The sequence below is a fragment of the Astyanax mexicanus genome, chromosome 8 (assembly GCF_023375975.1).
Source record: "Astyanax mexicanus isolate ESR-SI-001 chromosome 8, AstMex3_surface, whole genome shotgun sequence".
Classification (NCBI taxonomy): domain Eukaryota; kingdom Metazoa; phylum Chordata; class Actinopteri; order Characiformes; family Acestrorhamphidae; genus Astyanax; species Astyanax mexicanus.
In genome coordinates, this window is record NC_064415.1 from 55,089,357 (window position 1) to 55,109,031 (window position 19,675).

At 36.8% G+C, this 19,675-nt stretch overlaps 1 protein-coding gene across 2 annotated transcripts; it reads left to right on the forward strand.

Moving 5' to 3' along the window:
- Nucleotides 1-1,885: 1,885 nt before the first annotated feature.
- On the forward strand, nt 1,886-18,353 carry cdc14aa (cell division cycle 14Aa). Of its 2 annotated transcripts, XM_022677864.2 has the most exons (15): nt 1,886-2,327; nt 3,745-3,835; nt 4,436-4,511; nt 6,630-6,722; nt 7,694-7,773; nt 8,984-9,050; nt 10,641-10,703; nt 11,474-11,561; nt 11,780-12,010; nt 12,886-13,024; nt 13,181-13,328; nt 13,933-14,030; nt 15,068-15,196; nt 16,290-16,629; nt 18,004-18,353. In XM_022677864.2, exons 1-15 carry the CDS (start codon nt 2,285-2,287, stop codon nt 18,031-18,033), a joined length of 1,716 nt encoding a protein of 571 aa, XP_022533585.1. In that variant the 5' UTR covers nt 1,886-2,284; the 3' UTR covers nt 18,034-18,353. The 2 variants fall into 2 exon arrangements, with proteins under 2 accessions (XP_022533585.1, XP_049338680.1); XM_049482723.1 differs by lacking the exon at nt 16,290-16,629 and having other exon boundaries at nt 1,888-2,327.
- The last annotated feature ends 1,322 nt before the right edge of the window (nt 18,354-19,675 follow it).

A 19,675-nucleotide genomic window follows, 5' to 3' on the forward strand; every position in this document is an offset into this window, starting at 1 on the left:
TATTATTTTATTATTAATTATATTTGGACATTAGCAGATTTACTTTATTATTTTTTATACTTTTTATACTTTCTATTACAATTACAATTATGATATTCAGCAATGTTCCTTATCGATCATGAAAACTTTTTCATGTAATGCTTAAATAGAAATCCTCAAGATTTTAGGGTGTAATGTTATGCAGAAAATTGACAAAAATCCTGGCCTGTTAAGAGGTTAAATAAATTAAGTGTTGAGAAGTTTACAGATGAATCGGTAACTTAAATATACAATTAAACCTTACATTTCTATTTCGACTATTTTGCCTTCCAGCACATTTCTTGGACGTATCTCTCCAGCTTTTTTACTTTACTAAGTTTTAGGCCAAACATTTAATCCCCCTGTGGAGATTCCCTGTAAGGAAGAAGAGTTCCCCTGTTCTCTCTGTTTCTCATCACTTTTATCTCTCAGACTGATGTTCGGTTTACAGGTGCTGTAACCTGATGTAGAATGCAGTGTGCATGTGGGAGGGCCACTGTGTGTGTGTTTGGGATGCTGGCTGAACATGAGCTGGCTGTAGAATAGACTGATCACATTAGTCAGCGTTAGAGCTGAAGCACGTCAGACACACGTGCCGCAGGTGCTGACGAAAATCCAGACAGAAGAACCCTCCTTACACTCCTTTAACAGGTCACACACACACACTTATACACACACACATTGTCTCGGTGGCTTCCGTAGGATTTAAGGAGTATCAATGTCATTTAGTCAAACATGGTCTGACTGAGGCTGTAATCGGAGTAATTGACTTGTTGACCTTTTATGACTGACCTTTTATATACAATGGGTTAAACCAGGCCTGCAAGATACAACAGATAGAATAACCTTGGGCAAGACTCCTAACACTGTACTCTCCTACCTGTTTAAATCAGCTGTTCTAGATGGGATCGTTTTATTTTTTTATTTTTTTATTAGTAGAACGTTTTCTAAATTTTATGGTTAACATTCTTATAATGCTCAATCTGTTACGTTTTCTGGATGTTCTAATAATGTTTCATTAAATTAAAAAAAATAATAATTTGATGATGTGCTGGTAACATCGCTGCAACATCACGTGTGTCAGGTGTGTAAGGGAATGCTACCTTTAACGTTGTCACAATGTTAGTATTCGTCTAGCTAGAAATATTATTATTAATACATTTTCATGATATTCCTAGAACATTATTACTGCAACATTACAGGCTAACTTTTCAGGAACCATATTAAAATGTTGTTAAACATTTTTAGAATGTTCCCTTTTAGCTAGATTATTTTGCTTCTTTTTTATGTATTTTTTTCATGAAAAATATCAGAGAAAATATATAACTTAATATTATAATCTATTATATTTTAAACAACTGTAAAAATAATCTTTATATTATCTACATTTATTTTTTTAACACATTTTCAATTTTTTTTCTCTTTTCATTATTTTGAATTGTATTTTTTTTCTAAAAATAATATTTATTTGAGTTTACTTTCATTTTTAGAGCACATAAAACATTATTATTTTTTAAAGGTGAGAATTAAATTGGAGCATAATAAGTAAAACAGAACTTAAAATAAATAAAATATAAGCGAATTGTAAATCACAGCTTCACTGCTTCTTCCCACGCGTTTTCAGACTTGTCCCGCCTCTTCTGCACGACGATTGGATAATACCATCGCTGCTCTTGCGCTGTTACTGGCTGATAGTTTATTCCTTATTAGAATTCCATATTTTAGCCAATCCGAGTGCGGGAGAGGCGGGCTGTATCGGAAAACGGGCCGGGAAAGGCCAAAATAGGCCACACCCACATTTGCGTTCGCGTCTCGAAAGCTGATTGGTCATCGTAAAGCCGTCTCCTAGCAACGCTGCTTTGTGTGGCGGCAGGGCACGTGGTTACCAAGCGACGTCTCTTTAAGAAGTGTCGCGTGAAGTTTGTTTGTCCGTGTTCTGCTGTGCGGAGAGACGCACGCGCACGAAAAAAATATATAGTTTTTTTGTGTTTTTTGAAGACAAATAACAGAAAAGTTTAATTGAAGGCAGTTGAGAGGCATTTTTTGTTTGTTTTTCTGTTTTTTAAGGACTTTACTCGTGGCCACGCGATATGGATGTACTTTTACTGGAGCAGAAGCGCCCTGTTTGTGGAGTAGAGTGTGGTCTGGTGTTTCAGCTGGAGCTGCTGTGTGTTTAATCCGCATCTGTAGATTCAGACTGGAGCTCTTTACAGAGTGTAAAAAGCTGCGGGTTCCTGTGGTCCGGCTGTAGTGCGGTGAATGGGAGATGATGGCTCATGAGCCGCTCGGAGCCGCTGAGTTTATTAAAGGTATTTGAGTGAGTTAATAAATCCTGCAGCAGGACAAATCCGCAGCCTAGTCAATTAGGCCTAATTGACCTGCTTCTGGAGGTGTGCGCGCAGCCTGAAGATTACACACACTGTTCTTTCTCACAGTCTTAAAGGGTTCTGTAGTTCATGCGATCTATCTATCTATCTGTCTGTCTTTTATTTTTTACAAATATTTTACAAATATCGCACCGATTTAAATCTTACCGATAAATCGTACAGTTTATCTATGTGTCCGTATGTTTGTTTATCTGTGTACATACTATTTAAAGGAGCAGTCCGTAATATTTATTTTCTTTTAAGTAGAAAGCAGCAGTGTTCCTGGGTGAGGAGAGCGTGAACAAATATAGAGAATTAGAATATTATTAAAGTTACTTTATTTTTGTAATTCAGTTGAAAATGTGAAACTCTTATTATATAGATGTGTTACACAGAGTGTTTATTAATTTTATTGTTGATTTGTTGATTATGGCTTACAGCCAATAAAAACCCAAAAATCATTATCTCAGGAAAATTAGAATATTATATAAGACCAATTGGTACTTTTGGAGGTGTGGGCAGTGTGCCAAGTCCTGCTGGAAAATGAAATACGATTCTCCATAAGAGTTGTCAGATTTTGTGGGAAAACAAAACTGCACTGACTTTTTAGACTTGATAATAAAACACAGTGGATCAACACCAGCAGATGACGTGTCTCTCCAAACCATCACTGATTGGTGGAAACTTCACACTTGACCTCAAGAGCTTGGACTGTGTGTCTCTCCACTCTTCCTCCAGACTCTGGTCTCTTGATTTACCAATGAAATGTAAAATTTACTGATGATCAGTGATGGTTTGGAGAAACATGTCATCTGCTGGTGTTGATCCACTGTGTTCTATCAAGTCCAAAGTCAGTGCAGTGTTTTCCTGCAAATCTTACAGCACTTTAATGTGACTTTCAGTCATATGTTTACATACATTTATCTTTGCATCTTGTCCAGATGGTGTTGTTGGTGTTTTTAGCAGATATCTGGAAGGATATTAGAGAGCTGTGTGTACAGTGTTGCTGGGATTAAATGTGATATTTTTTTGTCTGGACATCTTTGATATGTTTTCAGCTTTTTGAAATGTTGGGATTATCTTATTGCAATGTAAATGTTTCTTGAGTGTTGTTTCAGCAGCTTCCAGGCCTGTGCCTTAGTGATTCTTCCTGGCCACCCTGTACAAATCAGTTTCCTCTCAGCAGAGATTGACAGTTTGGGTTTTCTTCTTTTTTGGGTTTAATTGAGCACCTACACCTCCCCATGGATAGCCAGAAGCTTCCTGAAGGCTACCAAAAGCATCTGGCCAAAGATTAGATTAGATAAACTGGCAATCATTCATTTCTTTTAATGAATTATCTGTTTTTATTTTCTTACAGATCGTTTATACTTTGCTACGCTCCGAGGCAAGCCGAAAAGCACAGCAAACACACATTACTTCTGCACAGATGACGAATTTATCTATGAAAAGTAAGTGCTTGGCTGTGTTTGTACATCCTTGGCTTTATCAAAAGCCCTATCCGTACGGGATTAGTTTCTCAGTGATAAAACTCTTGCATCCGGACTGCAGTTGAAAAAACAGAATAACCAGTGAGTTTTTTTTTATTTTCTCGGTCACATGATATTGTGTTCAGTAGCTCCTCCATTTCCACTTGCTGTTGTGTTCACGGGTATCTCCGTGGAAATGTGTGCCCAAAGTGTAATTATGGTGCGTGGCAGTGGACAAATAGCTATTTTATTAAATGTAATGAACGAAACTCAGATATGTGCGTCCGGACGAGACTAAAATTACCCGAGGACCACCAGGAGTTCAGAGAAAAACAGTAGATAATTCAGTCTGTAATTTTCTCAGAGGATGTCTGAGAAAAACACCTACATGGTCGTTCCAGACTGGTATAAAATCACAGAGGAATCACACTACAGGAGAAAATTACCACAGGACCCCCTGAGAAACTAATCCTGTCCGGATAGGGCTGCTACTTTTACACCATTGTGCCATGTGTATTTTTCTTTCTAACCTGATTCCATTCCGTTGGTTTAGGATTTAATGGATTTGCATTTGTTTTGCAGCTTCTACGCAGACTTCGGGCCTCTCAATCTGGCCGTGCTGTACAGATACTGCTGTAAACTGAACAAAAAGCTGAAGGTATGATGATGAGCTACAGCATTCTGCATGCAGAGCCAGTCAGAGAGCAGAGATCAGTTATTAGCTTACCCGTCATGCTTTCCATTTAACCTGTGATGCGTATTTGCATCGAAATATCCACTGTAATCATTCTGATGTCAGTTTATATTAGAGTTGAGTCAGAGTTGGCAGTATGTGTAGATAGATACTGTATAAACTATATATGGAGAAAAGCTTATTGATTATTTGTTGTTTCTTCCAAAATCAAGTGTATAAAAAAATGTTTATACTGCTTTTATTGAAGTAACTGTGTCTGCTGTCCAGAGAAGGCTTTCGACTAGATTTTGGAGCAAGGATTGTTGTGAGGATCTGATTGCATTTAGCCTTTGACAAGAATATTAGTGAGGTCATGATGAAAACCCAAAAGTCAGTTTCTCAGAAAAGTAGAATATTACATAAGACCAGTTGGTACTTTTGCCAGTATGGACATTGTGCCAAGTCCTGCTGGAAAATGAAATCCACATCTCCATAAAAGTTGATATAACATAGTGGACCAACACCAGCAGATGACATGTCTCTCCAAAAACCATCACTGATCATCAGTAAATTTTACATTTCATTCGTAAATCAAGAGAGCAGAGTCTGGAGGAAGAGTGGAGAGACACACAGTCCAAACTGCTCGAGGTCTAGTGTGAAGTTTCCACCAATCAGTGATGGTTTGGAGAGACATGTCATCTGCTGGTGTTGATCCACTGTGTTTTATTATCAAGTCTAAAGTCAGTGCAGTTTTGTTTTCCCACAAAATCTTACAGCACTTCATGTTTCCCTCTGCTGAGGACAACTTTTATAGAGATGTGGATTTCATTTTCCAGCAGGACTTGGCACACTGCCCACACTGCCACCAAAAGTACCAATTGGTCTTAGATAATATTCTAACTTTATGTGACACTGACGTTTGGGTTTTCACTGGCTGTAGTCCATAATCATCAATGCTTAAAGGAATACTACTGCTTTCAGTTCAAATGAAAAAATCTTAAGGACGCTCCTTTAAGACTTACACTGTCAAAATGTGTTAAAACAGATAATGGTGTGAAATTAGTTAATTAAAAAACGTACCATTATTGTATCTGTAAACTGTAAACTGTGTTAAAACGGGTAACAATATGTAACGGTGTTAGAGGACCAAATAATGTAATGTCACAGTAATGGGGTTACAGTAATAACGTTACAGTAAACATCATGTGCCCTAATCTATCTGGCACTATCTCTATCTCCACGCTTCTAGTAATGACCTTTACTTTAGTTATATGACTGTTTATCTCAGGAGGAAGCTGTGCTGTGCTGTCCGCTGGAGGGTGCTCTTTCTCTCTCTGTGCAGATTTAGACTGTGTAAAGCCTCATTAGTGTGAGATCAGTCTGGAACAGAAGGTTCTGGCGTTAGTGAAAGAGATATCCTGAGCTTGAGTGGACATTTCCTCAATAGACAGATAAATGAGTGTGTGGTAACGCACGCATGTCCAGTAAGTGTCTGCACGAGTGCTGAGGGTTACAGGGGTCATGCCAAAAACCTCAAAAGCCAAATTTAGCCATATTTAGTCAAATTCAGTTTTTATATTAAACATTTTTAAATTCCTGCATAATGCTTTGATTGATTTCCATACATTTGTGTATCAAAATGCATCAAAGGCAGGAAATACTGTTACTTTAATCAAGTTAGTACTTTTAGTACACCTTTTAAAGAGCCACTAAACCCTTAAACATATATATTTTTATTAATAGATAAAATGTGTTCTTTTGAAATAATAAACCATATCAGTCCTGTTTAAAATGTTAAAATTCAACTGTGCTATAGACGTGAATGATATTTCCTTGTGCTTTGGGACGCAGACACATCGCAATATGCATATCAATCAACCAATTATTAATCATTAATGGCTGCAGCATCAACATTTTTTTTTTTTTTCAGTGCACCACTCAATTACGGGCTCCAATCAGAAAACCCCAGGCATTGTGGATTCTAGTTTCTCAGTCATTTTAGAGAAAAATCAGTAACTTTTTAAAACAAAATCCATTTGGCATCTACTGTAAACCTGTGTAGCTTCTAGTCAAACTGGTGATGTTCTGCTTGTGTTCTTGCAGTCCTTCACTCTGTCCAGGAAGCGCATCATCCATTATACCAGCTACGACCAGCTGAAACGGGCCAACGCCGCCTTCCTGATTGGGGCCTATGCTGTGAGTAAACTTTACTTCATTCAGATATTCATTTTATTGTATGTGTTTTGAATTAGTTCCACTGAAAGAAAAATTTAATGTAATGTAATGTAATGTAATGTAATATAATATAATAATTTAATATACAATAGTATTATTAAATATTATTATTAAATAATTTTTGTTGCTTATAACACTAATTTAGAACTGTTGTTCATTAGAATAGACCATGAACCAGCCAATAGAAACGTTTACAAGCAAATTAAACAGCAGCATAGCCCCGCCCACTGCACAGGAAAAAAAAAAACAGCAGTTCGGACATTAAAGCATTGCAGAACTACAGAGCCAACAAGGCAAAGTCTGAGCTGACATTTACTTTCATTTTTTACCAATTTACCAAAATATGATGGAAAATAGAAATAACTTTATTAAACTTAGATGAGGAGAGATTAGGAGATGTTTTAAGGAAAACAGGGCTTTAAAAGCTCTGTGTTTTGTAATATATATATATATATATATATATATATATATATATATATATATATTAATATATATATATATATATATATATATATATATATATATATATATATATATATATATATATATATATGAATATATATGAATATATATGAAATAATAACAAAAATGTGTAATAGTTAAAAAATGTCTGTATGAAATTAATAATTCTATATATATATATATATATATATATAAGAATTATTAATTTCATATTAATTAATTTCATATTAATATATAAATATATATATATATATATATATATATATATATATATATATATATATATATATATATATATATATATATATATATATATAGAATTATTAATTTCATACAGACATTTTTTAACTATTACACATTTTTGTTATTATTTCACTACGGTGTATGAAGTGTTTCCTGAAGAGCTGTAACTGAATGAAATGGCCGTGAGGTCAGAGATTTACACGTCTATTCTCTGTGTGGGACTGCAGGTAATCTACTTAAAGAGGACTCCAGAAGAGGTGTACCGTGCCCTGATATCTGGAACTAATGTGTCATACATGCCCTTCAGGTAAGACTCCCGCCTCACGCCAGGCATGAGGTACATTAGTAAGCAGTTTAAGCTCCCTGTCGTTATGTGGAAGAGTTCAAAATGGTCTATCTGTTTTCCTTACCTTTAGTTTTACCTTTTAGCTGTTTGTTTAAAAGCCTGTAGATGACTATTAGGCCTGACTGATGTAGGATTAAATACACATAATCTGATTCTGCTTCATTTGATTCATTTTACACCATATTCATCATCGGAACAGGAACAGTAACAGTTACATGATATTTTATTGGTCTAATGGGACAGTATTAGGTATTGGAACAGGACCTTGTATCACAACCCATGACCTTTTGCCATGTCCCAGGGAAGATAACGAGCACTGACCTGTGGATTATCTAAAATAAATTGAATATCATTAAAAAAATTACTTTATTTCAGTAATTCATTTCAAACTGTGAAACTCATTTATTTTATATAGATGCATTAAACACAGAGTGATCTAATTTAAGCGTTTATTTCTTTTATTGTTGATTGATGATTTATGATTATGGCTTACAGCCAATGAAAACCAAAAAATCAGTGTCTCAGAAAAATAGAATACTATATAAGACCAATTGGTACTTTTGTTAGCAGGGGCAGTGTGTCAAATCCTATCCAAAAGCATTGTGTAAGACTGGTGGAGGAAAACATGTCGAGATGCATGAAAACTGTGATTAAAAACCAGGATTATTCAACCAAATATTGATTTCATATGAATATGAACTTCTTTTCTTGGCATTATTTGTGGTCATACAGCTCTGCATCTTTTTTGTCATTTTGTTATATATAAATGCTCTAAATGACAATATTTTTATTTGGAATTTGGGAGAAATGTTGTCTGTAGTTTATAGAATAAAACAGCAATGTTCAATTTACTCAGTTTCAACATATACCTATAAATAGCAAAATCAGAGAAACTGATTCAGAAACTGAAGTGGTCTCTTAATTTTTTCCAGAGCTGTATAGTTTTTCATAATATAGACCTTTTTTAAGATCAACACAGGAAACCCAGGTCATCAATAGGATGACCGCTATCCATGTTTGGTGATTCTAGAGAACATAACTGGTCTCACACGCATCTATCAGGGTAGAACTGGTGATTAGTGTTCTCCTTCAAGCGTGTTAAACTGTCTAATAACATGCCTGTGTCTTTCTACCTACAAAGTCATTAATACATGATGCTTCCTGTGTTTAGAGATGCTGCCTTCGGAAACTGCACATACAATCTGACCATCCTTGACTGTTTACAAGGCATCCGCAAGGTGAGCATTTAACTGCCACGTTTCACTGCTCAACCTGAAACCTGAACCTCAAATTCTACCTTATATCCTAAATAATTCATGGTATAATTGATAATAATTAATTAAATAATCTGATTTAATAGACAGAAATGCCGTTTTTGTCAGTAATCTTTGACCTACTCTACATAGAACAGAAAATAATGTTTTTCATTCTGCTAAGTGTGCTTAAAAAAGGCACTTAAGTGCTTGACTAAATATAAATACAACAAATACTGCTAGTTAAATTGAAATCTAGTGCTGAGAACATTTTGTTTCCCAACATATTTGGGACTCTTACAAATAAAAAACTACTTTTGTTTCAAAAAAAAAAAAAAAAAAAATTATATAAGAGATGTATTCCTTTCCTTCTTATAAACACATTCAGCTACTTTATGTTGAATCTATTGCTGACAAAAATGTGCAAATGCACGCACACACACACACACAGTTCTAAATAGAACAGAACTCTCTGGATAAGAGACAAACATGACCCTACTGGCATCATGCCACCATGACACCAAGCCCCGAACATTAAGCTGTGGAGCAGTGGAACTGTGTTCTCTGGATTGAAGGTTCTCCGTCACATTTTGTTGCTGAATGCAATCAAATCCATTCAGCAATTTTCCAAAATCTAATTTTTTTTAAATACCGGTACTCTGATTTTGAAAAATGACAGAGTGGGTACGTTTCCCCAATACTTGTGTCTATTTAGTGTATTAGTGAACCTTTTAAAGGTTTAAAGAAGCCAAAATAAAGGTTCTTTGTACACAAGAAGGTTAATTTCTTAGCCTAAATCCCATTTTAACCCCTGATTTTGTTTATATCCTTCTTTTATATTCAGTATAAAGGCCAGTTTCTAGAGCTCCTCCTCAACACCGTCGGCTCCGTCCTTTAATCTTTTAGTCCAATTATCCGAGCCTTTCCAGCAGTGACACAGGATGTAGCACTGGCACAGTTCAGGGTGGGGGAAATGTAATAGTGCTGAACAACAGCGTAATAAAGTGGATGATCAGAAAAACAAAAACACAGTGAGGAAATGGTGATCAAACGTGTCAGCGTTTAGTCTGATCTCCTAAAATAAAGAATAAAAAAGGTTGCACACTCTAATATTTGGTTGGACTGCCTTCAATTGCTTTGATTGCAGCTTTACGCATTCACTGTGGCATTGTTCTAATATGCTTCTTCTGCAATGTCACAAGATTTGTTTCAATCCAGTGTTGCATTTATTATTTTAACCAAGATTGTGCAGCAGCATTGATGATGGTAGAGTCTGACCACTGCACAAAGCAGCTCTTCTCCATCCAGCACATCCCAAAGATTCTCAATGAGGTTAAGATCTGGACTCTGTGGTGAACTCTCTCTCAATCCATGTGTGAAAATGATAAATGATGATCTCATGCTCCCTGAACCCTGAACTCTTTCACAATTCCAGCTCCATGAATCCTGTCATTATCATCTTGGAATATGGCCGTTTCTTCCATCAGGGAAGAAAAAATTGATCCATTGATGGAATAACCTGGTTATTTTTATTACTTTTTTATTAAATTAGCATTTTCCACTGTTTGTTCGTAGGCTCTGCAGCATGGCTTCTTCGACTTTGAGACGTTTGACGTTGAAGAGTATGAGTATTATGAGGTAGGATTTGTCATATGTTCTCACTTTCATCTTAAAGCCCCTTGAGGAAATTTGAGGAAACGCATAGAGAACAAGGCCAATTGTGCCCTCTCAGGGCTCTGGCAGCTGATGCTAATGTCAAGCTGCATGACCGGGATTCTAACCAGCGATCTCTCGATTATAGTATCAAATTGGCAGTGCTTTAGACAACTGGACCACTCAGCACCCAAAAAAAACATTATTCTAATGAATGCATTCAGCTACTTTATACCACATTAATGCTTTTTTACTAAAAGATTTTGAGGAAAATACGATCTGTTTGGTTATAAACACTCTGTGATTTAAAATAGTTCCATTGCTGCTCTGTTTGTAGCTGCGCTGTTTGGCTTGTAAGCGCTGCATCGTTGCTAGGTTACCTGTATGTGGCTTAGTAATTCATGGAGAGCTTCGTTTATAGAGTGCATTACCAGCTGATAATGGCACTCATAGAATGCCTCTCAGCCAATCACATTGCAGGGTTGGAACTAACTGTGGTATAAAGTTCCATATACTTCAATATTCCATACTTTACCAATAAGTTACTAAGAAGGGCTCTTCATTGGACAGGACTGTGAACAAGGACCCATCCTACCTTGGCTGCAGCCTAAACTTTGGAACAAAGCTAATCTTAAGTGATTTACAGTGAAAAAAAATGACCACAGACATGGTGTTAAAAAAAGTGAAAAATACAACAAAAACAAGTTAAAGATCTCGCATCCATTTTAATCTGTGTTTTTTTTTTTTCTCGGAAGCGTGTGGAAAACGGTGACTTCAACTGGATAGTGCCAGGAAAGCTGCTGGCCTTCAGCGGGCCTCACCCCAAGAGCAAAATTGAGAACGGTAAGTAATGGAGACCGAGCATCAGTGTTTATTAGTTTAGGGAAATTCGGACACAATAAAAATTCTTATCTCAATCACAACATCACGCACTTTGTTTAGTTCTGGCCAGAAACTCACCCTACAACTTTATAAACTATGATCTGTAATACACTGGCCTTTGAACCACTAATGGCGTTCTTCTCCCAAAACACTCATCGATTCTTGTGTATCTTTAACAGGTTACCCTCTCCACGCCCCAGAAGCTTACTTCCCCTACTTCCGCCAGCACGACATCACAGACGTGGTGCGGCTAAATAGGAAAATCTACGAGGGCCACCGCTTCACGGATGCCGGTTTCGAGCATCACGACCTGTTCTTCGTGGATGGCAGCACGCCCAGCGACCTCATCATCCGTCGCTTCCTGCACATCTGCGAAAGTGCGGAGGGAGCCATCGCTGTCCACTGCAAAGGTAAGATGAAGGTTAAGGAGATGAGAGAGTGTTCAGTGTGATACTCGCTCAACCATTTAACACTAGGATGACCTCACCCCTCTCTCCTGCTAACCATCAGAGGGCTATCAGTCAACTATTGAACGATCTTAAGATAAATTAAGATACTCCTTGGAAAGCCCAGCCCAACTTAGTTCATAATAATGTGAAATTTGAGCTGAGGACTAGTTATACTTGGTTAGTTTGGGTACATCATGCAAGTCTGGAGACTAAAAATTGATATTTACGACCAAAAACGTACACAGTTCTCTTACATAGTCCCTTACACCAGAAGTAGTCCATTAGTCTAGATGCTTCGTGTCAGAAGTTTGATTTTTTAGTTTTTAACTGGAACTTTGTGGCTAATGTGACCACTAGTGACCATGACCAAGAGAAAAATGATAAAGTAAAGTCATGGAATTTCAAATAGAACTTCTTATGTGGTTTCTCCAAGTTTAGCTAGGCCAATTGTCCCATCCATTCAGCTGCTACTCTATAGCTGTATATGCCCCAAAACAAGGAGTGTCAAGACTAACAAATGCCTCCTCCGATATATGCGAAGTCAGACTCCGCCTCCTTTTGAGCTGCTGCTGATGCTCTGCTTTGCTGAGTAGCATCACAGTGCTAACACTCGGAGGAAAGCGCAGCGACTCGGTTCCGATACATAATCTCACAGATGCATGTGCTGATTGACATCACCCTAGGAGTGATGAGGGGAGAGAGCGCCATCTACTCACCCAGATTTTTGAAGTAACAGTAAATCAGCACCTCTCCCAATAGTTTTGTCTTTGTGTTGTATCATTAAGTCATTGATTAAAACTTACAGGACTCTACTTTCACTCCTTCTCTGTGTACAGCGGGTCTTGGCAGAACGGGCACTCTGATTGGCTGCTACCTCATGAAGCATTACCGGTTCACAGCGGCAGAAGCCATCGCCTGGATACGCATCTGCAGGCCCGGCTCAGTCATCGGACCCCAGCAGAACTTTCTGGAAGAGTGAGTAGTGAAGTCCAATGACGGCATTGAATGCCTTCAGCCAGCTTCAATGCTGTATTGGCCCAAATAAAAATGAACATATCGGAATTCAGCTGTATCGCTCTTAATGATATCCAGCTCAGGGAATCACCTTCTATCATCCCTGTCTGTTTGTAGAAAGCAGCACAGCATGTGGGTGGAGGGGGATCTGTTCCGGACGAAGCAGAGGCTGCAGTGGCAGCGGCAGCGGCGGCAGCAGGAGAGGGACATGTCTCACCTCATCTCCAGCATGGATGACGTCTCCATCACCAGCAGCATTAATGAGGTAGGAACCTCCCTCTCTCAACCACACTGAAACTGACCATTGGGAAAATTAGGCATTTTGTTTGTAAATCAAGGGAGCAGAGTCTGGAGGAAGAGTGGAGAGACACACAGTCCAAACTGCTTGAGGTCTAGTGTGAAGTTTCCACCAATCAGTGATGGTTTGGAGAGACATGTCATCTGCTGGTGTTGGTCCACCAAAGTCAGTGCTGTGTCTTCCCGCAAAATCTTACAGCATTAAATGCTTTCCTTTGCTGACAACTTTTATGGAGATGGGGATTTTATTTTCCAGCAGGACTTGGCACACTGCCAAAAATAACAATTGGTCTTATATAATAGTCTAATTTTCTGAGGCACTGATTTTTGGGTTTTCATTGACTGTAAGCCATAATCAACAATCAACAATAAACAAAAAAGAAAGTAATTTGTTTAGGCTTAGGCTAAATAGGCTGGGACACAAAATCAGGCCTAACTATTTTTTAAATTCTACAGTAATTTATGACTGTTGACTCTTCTTTGCTATTAGCAGCATTAAAGCAATGGCTCTTTTAAAAAACTGTTAGAATTAGCCATAAACATTGTGCCTGTTCTTGTCTTCTCTGCTACAGAACGACTTCAGAGACGACAACATGGGTCTGACTCAGGGAGACAAACTTCGAGCACTGAAAGGCCGACGTCCCCCCAGATCTGCCCCGACTGTACTCGGGTAAGCAGCTTAACTTGTCAAGCAAGATGGCATCATGGTGTTATAGAAGAGTTTTAGTGAAGTTCTCCAGCACTGAGGCTGGAACAGTATTAGCATTAGCTGCTAACCGCAGCGCTAGCTCTTTCGCTGTTCTGAGGCGAGTATATCATACTGTAGTTTGCATGTTTACCGTGTTAAAACAAACTAAGGGGGATGAACCTCTAGCTGAGAGTGCCCTGGGTTAGCGGAACACTCAGGGTTCCTTAGTGTAGCACTGTCGGGTGGCATTTACTAGCAATAAGCGCTGCTGCTAACTTTTTCAGGAGAGAAATCTGTGTAGATTAATATGCAGTGTTTGATTTACTTTTAAATATTTTTTTTTAAATAATTACAGTTTTGTTTAATTACACACACCTAGCATTGAGACCTGCTGAATTAGAAGGGAAACATGGTGACACCCTTGTTCCTTACTAGTGTCACATTCAATACGCCTTATAATCCGGTGCACCTTATGTATAAAAATAAACCAGAAAATAGACGTTCACTGATAATCCGTATAATCCGATGCGCCCTATAATCCGTAAAAACGTTTTTTTTTTGTGACTTCGCTGTTCAGTTTAGTCTTCATAATTTAGTCACAGTATAAAAATAAAGTGAGTACACTTTGTTACCTCAGTTATTTAATTTTTTTTTTTTTTTAAGTAGTGTATTAGCCTGAGCATGTTTCATTACTCTACCATGGTATGAGTATTAATGGGTTTGTTGGCAATACTGCTATATATAATTGGCTCCTGGCAGTAAAATGTGTGGGAACCTCTGCTCTAGACAATGGTTTAGTTGTTAAGTTGTTGCGTCCAGACTGTTCCTTAACAGCTTCACTCAACATATCATGCTTGACTATTTACAACTAATATCCACTTAGATAACAGCGCCGTAAACAATCATGGAGAGGGCAATAGGTGCTATAATTCACATATGTTATCACACAGTGCTGGAGTGATGCCATGTTTTTAATAGTGCTGTGTTATAGTGATTTATTTATTATTACTTTGTTCCAGTGGGATAAATCCTATGCCCGGGTCCATTGTTCCTCCAAAGTCGTCCAAGGCTCCTCTCCCCTTCTCTGCCGCCCCGTTGCCACGAAGACTCATTCGGAGCCCCTCCTCCTCTGCTGGTAACCTGAAGAGGTGAGCTCTTAATGGAGAATACTCTGGGATTAGTGTTCCTGTGGTATACTGTTTACTTAATACTAATTTTTGTGGGGAAAAGGACAATTAAACTCCATTATACTGTATTTCACACATCCAGAAACCTTGTACATTTATCCACAGATAGAAAAAAATGACACAGACTGATTTAATGACACGGAAATAGATAGAAGTGATGATTTGTGGTAAACTAATCCATAACAAAAATATAATAGTTAGTTAGAAATAAAGCAGTTCAGATCAGCCTCATCCCACAGGCAGCTTACTTATGTAATTATTTTTAACCCAGAGAGATTTTACATATCTTCCACCAATTAATTTTTTCAATCTGTAAAATTCAACAAATATTTTATTTTCAACCAATTATTTTTTTTTTAATGGTTGGTAAATAATATTGGTATTAATAAGAAGAACAACAACAAAAAGTAAGAATAATGAAAAACAACCATGATATTTTTTAATCATATCATAAAAATCTCATACTGTTGGAAACCTAATAAAAAATATATAAAATATATAAAACAGTCAGATTTGGATTTATTTTAAGTTGGCACACACACTTAAAGGGGCCATAATATGAATCTGTATGTATTTTTGTAGATTAGTTTAATGAGAAAACTAAAATGTGTATTTAAACTTTAAGTATTAAGGATTTATTATGAAAGAAATATTTTTAAAGCATAAGCATTATTAAATTCCAACGCTGAAGGAATTTAATAATTATATTTTATGGTAAAGCTTATAGTTAAAGAGTGGGGACAGGTAACACGTACTAATTTTTTATAAATGTTTTAATTACATATCTTACTTTTTCAGTTTGGTCAATGTACAAGACACTATGCTTAGTAAAAAAACTTATTCTTTCTAAGTTATTTTGTTTTTTGTGCACATTTAAACATAATAAAGTAATTTCCTGGGGACAGAAATGGCACTGATTCGTAGGAATACGCCAAATAGTAAATCTAAGCTATAATTTATTTAATTGTAAAAATGGATTTGGTTTAAGACAAGTCTAAATTAAGTCCTAAAACCGGTTGGCTTGCTTTTTTGTTTGTAATTACCCCCCATGCAGCTTCAAACCCCGCTTAGCCCGTTCCCTCGGCAATCTGTACGGCCCGGACGACTTCCAGGACGAGGAGGAGGAGAGCGAGTCCTCCTCTTCCTTCACTCCTTCCCCCTCCTCCCCTGAATCCCCTCCTCCCCCCCGCTTCGGGTTCGGATACCCCCTCGCCGACCCCCGCCTGCCTTCTCCTGCCCCGAACTTCAATCCAGAGGTCAACAACAACCTCAACAGCCCCCCTGGACCCCGGACAGTCCGGCCGATGAAGAGAGCAGCTTTCGGCCCTAAACGAGGTCCGGTTCGCTCCGGTCTCAGGGGGCTAACCGGCCGGCCCTTCAGCCGCTCCATACCTGTGAGTGAATCCAGCTCATCTGTTGACAGACTGTGGAGGAATCTGCCCTTTTTCTTCTTCTACTGCTGCTGCTGTTCCTTCAGATCCTCTTCCTTCCTTTCTGTCCTGTCCTTGTTTTTAAGACCTGTTTCATTTTTCCTTTCTTTCTTTTGCTTTAACTTTCAGTTAAAACATCTGGGTTATTTTCCAAACTCCTTCAGCTTTGCTTCACATATCAAAAAGTCAATATGCATAACATCGCTGTCCAAAGAAAAAATAAAAAAACATCTCTCCAAAACAGCAACTGTACAGGAGAGAGAAAACACCTTGTAAACTTTCAATGGAAGTCAATGTAAAAAGAGTTTATTTCAGGTAAATTTAAAATATTTCCATTGGTTCATTCATCAAGAAATTTTGATACAGTGTAAGGGACAGTTTGTGTGTTCAAATTATGTAGTAAACTAAAAACCGACAAAAATGGAGATAAGAGTTTGTCATTGGACAGCGACGATAATAACTCTTTTAAGCTTTTATTTTTAGACATTATTTTTCATGCATGTTAAACTACACCAACCACAGACAACATTATACAGTACATATTCTTGTTTCTACATTTCATTTTCCAGCAGGACTTGGCAAACTGCCCACACTGCCAAAAGTACCATATGGTGTTTTTTTTATAATATTCAAATTTTCTATGTTTTCATTGGCTTTAAGCCATAATAAATAAACCCTTAAAACAGATCATTGTGTGTAATACATTTACAGCTCTGGGAAAAAAGATAAGAGACCACTTAAAAGTGATAAGTTGTTTTTTCTTTTATTTTATCAAATTGAAATCCTCTGCAATATAATCAAAAGGAAGATGGATGATCACAAGCCATCAAACCAAACTGAACTGCTCAAATTGTTTCATCAGGAGTGTTAAAGAAAAAAGTTATTCAAAAGCAGTGTGTAAGACTGGTGGAGGAGAACATGATGCCAAGATGCATGAAAAAAAAACTGTGATTAAAAACCAGGGCAATTCCACCAAATATTGATTATTCTGAACTCCTAAAACTTTATGGATATGAACTTGTTTTGCTTTGCATTATTTGAGGTCTGAATCTTATTTCTTTCCAGTACTGTATATAATATGGGATTTTTCCATTTTAAACTGAATTAGTGAAAAAAAGTAACTTTTCAATGATATTGAATTTTTTCGAGATCCACCTGTAGATAAGGGTGTCTACTAAATACCTTAAATGTAAACTGCCTCAGAACAAAACACCAGAAACTTGGAGCAATATGAGAGGTGTTTCTAATTAAGTGGCCAGTAAGCGTATTGTCTAATTCACAGCATAAGTGAAGTAGATAGATTAATTTCTCTTTATTTATTTGTCTTTTTTCCCACAGTCCCTTCAGTCTGAATATGTTGAGTACTAGAGCCGCAGTGATGCGTTGATGCACCCAGACTCCAACAGAAGGGATTATCATCAGTTAGCTGCACCCTGTTACACACGAACTGACGTCTCAGCATGTGTGACGATGATCTTCACCAGCAAACAGCGCAGGAGGAAAACGCGTGCATGGTCTACACGTCATAAAATCATAAAATCATAAAATCACATTTGTAGTTTGTAGTAATTATGGTTTAGTTTTTGTTTTTAGGTCCATCTCAGCTGTTTACTCTGTCTTCCATAGATGCTTCATATCACTCACACACTTCTGTGATATGATAATAAACTTTAATATGATGTTCTCCATCATTTCTCACACCCATGTGGGATTTTTTTTAGCTGTGTTTCTGGGAAATACTGAAGTAATTGGGTTGCGCTGCCACAGGACTGTATAGAAACTATGAAATGTTGGAAGCATGTTTTTCCACAGGACTGTATAGAAAATATGATTTGTAAAACATGTTTTGTACAGATAGTTTCTCTTGTATTGATTTTAAAGTTGTATTTGATTATTAAGATAAAAGACGAATGGAATTAAATGTGAATAGGGTAAAAAGAAATTAAACTTAACATGGACACAAACAAGCATGTTTGTTTAATTTTTTTTAATTAATCAGGGGGTTTCTCATAATTACACTATTTTCATTAACCGGAAAATATATTGGACAATGTACAAAAATAAAAATACACAATTTTTAATAAAGCTCAAGCTTAAGTTAATCAAAATGACAAAATCTTTAAACTGCAATTTTTTCTGAAGCTTATTCCCCAAACTTGGTGCAAAATAGGAAAATGCTTCTGTGGGCTACATCGTAGAAAATAAAATAGGAAAAAAGTAACACCAGCTTTTAAGCTGATCTGAAACTGAAGTAGAGTGGGCCGTGCAACATGACGATGTCTCAAAGCTTCATAGTACATCCTTCAAGAATTCGATCAAAAGAAAGAAATGAAGAATTAAAAGTCAAAATCTAAACCCTATCTAGAGAGGATTTGGGATGATTTTGCATGTGAGAAATCTTCAAACATCACAGAACTGAAAGAATACTGCTTGAAGGAGTAGGAAACATTTTTACCAGTCAGTGTTAAAAGACCGGTGCACATTATTTTAGCCAAACAAAGAAATTATTTTTTTTTTATTATAAAGTCTTGTTTTTGCAACAGTGATACAATTAAATCATCTTTATCTATAGACATAGTTTGAAAGAGGATTAAATAGTGATATTTAATGAGTAGCCTAATCTTAGTTATTAACTACCCTTATCTGCCTGAACATTATTTAACCCTCCTGTTACCTTCAAATCACCTTTTATGTTTGGCCCCAGCAAATTTAATCTACAGAAAATTATTATATAATAAAAAATTTTACCGAAGTTTATGTCACATGCTATATTTGTTTGTTGACTACTTAAATAGTTTTAAAAATATTACCCCCCCCCCACCCCTCCAACCCCCTTTACATGCAGAATACATGTTATGAATACACCTATAAAGAAATATGCACATCACCATAAAATCTCTTATTGGTATTTTAATGTCTTTATATTATTTCTAAGTAAAACTTTACATATATTACAAATATTGTAATATTTTGTTATCAACAATAGTAACATGTATTATGTTTGGGGTCA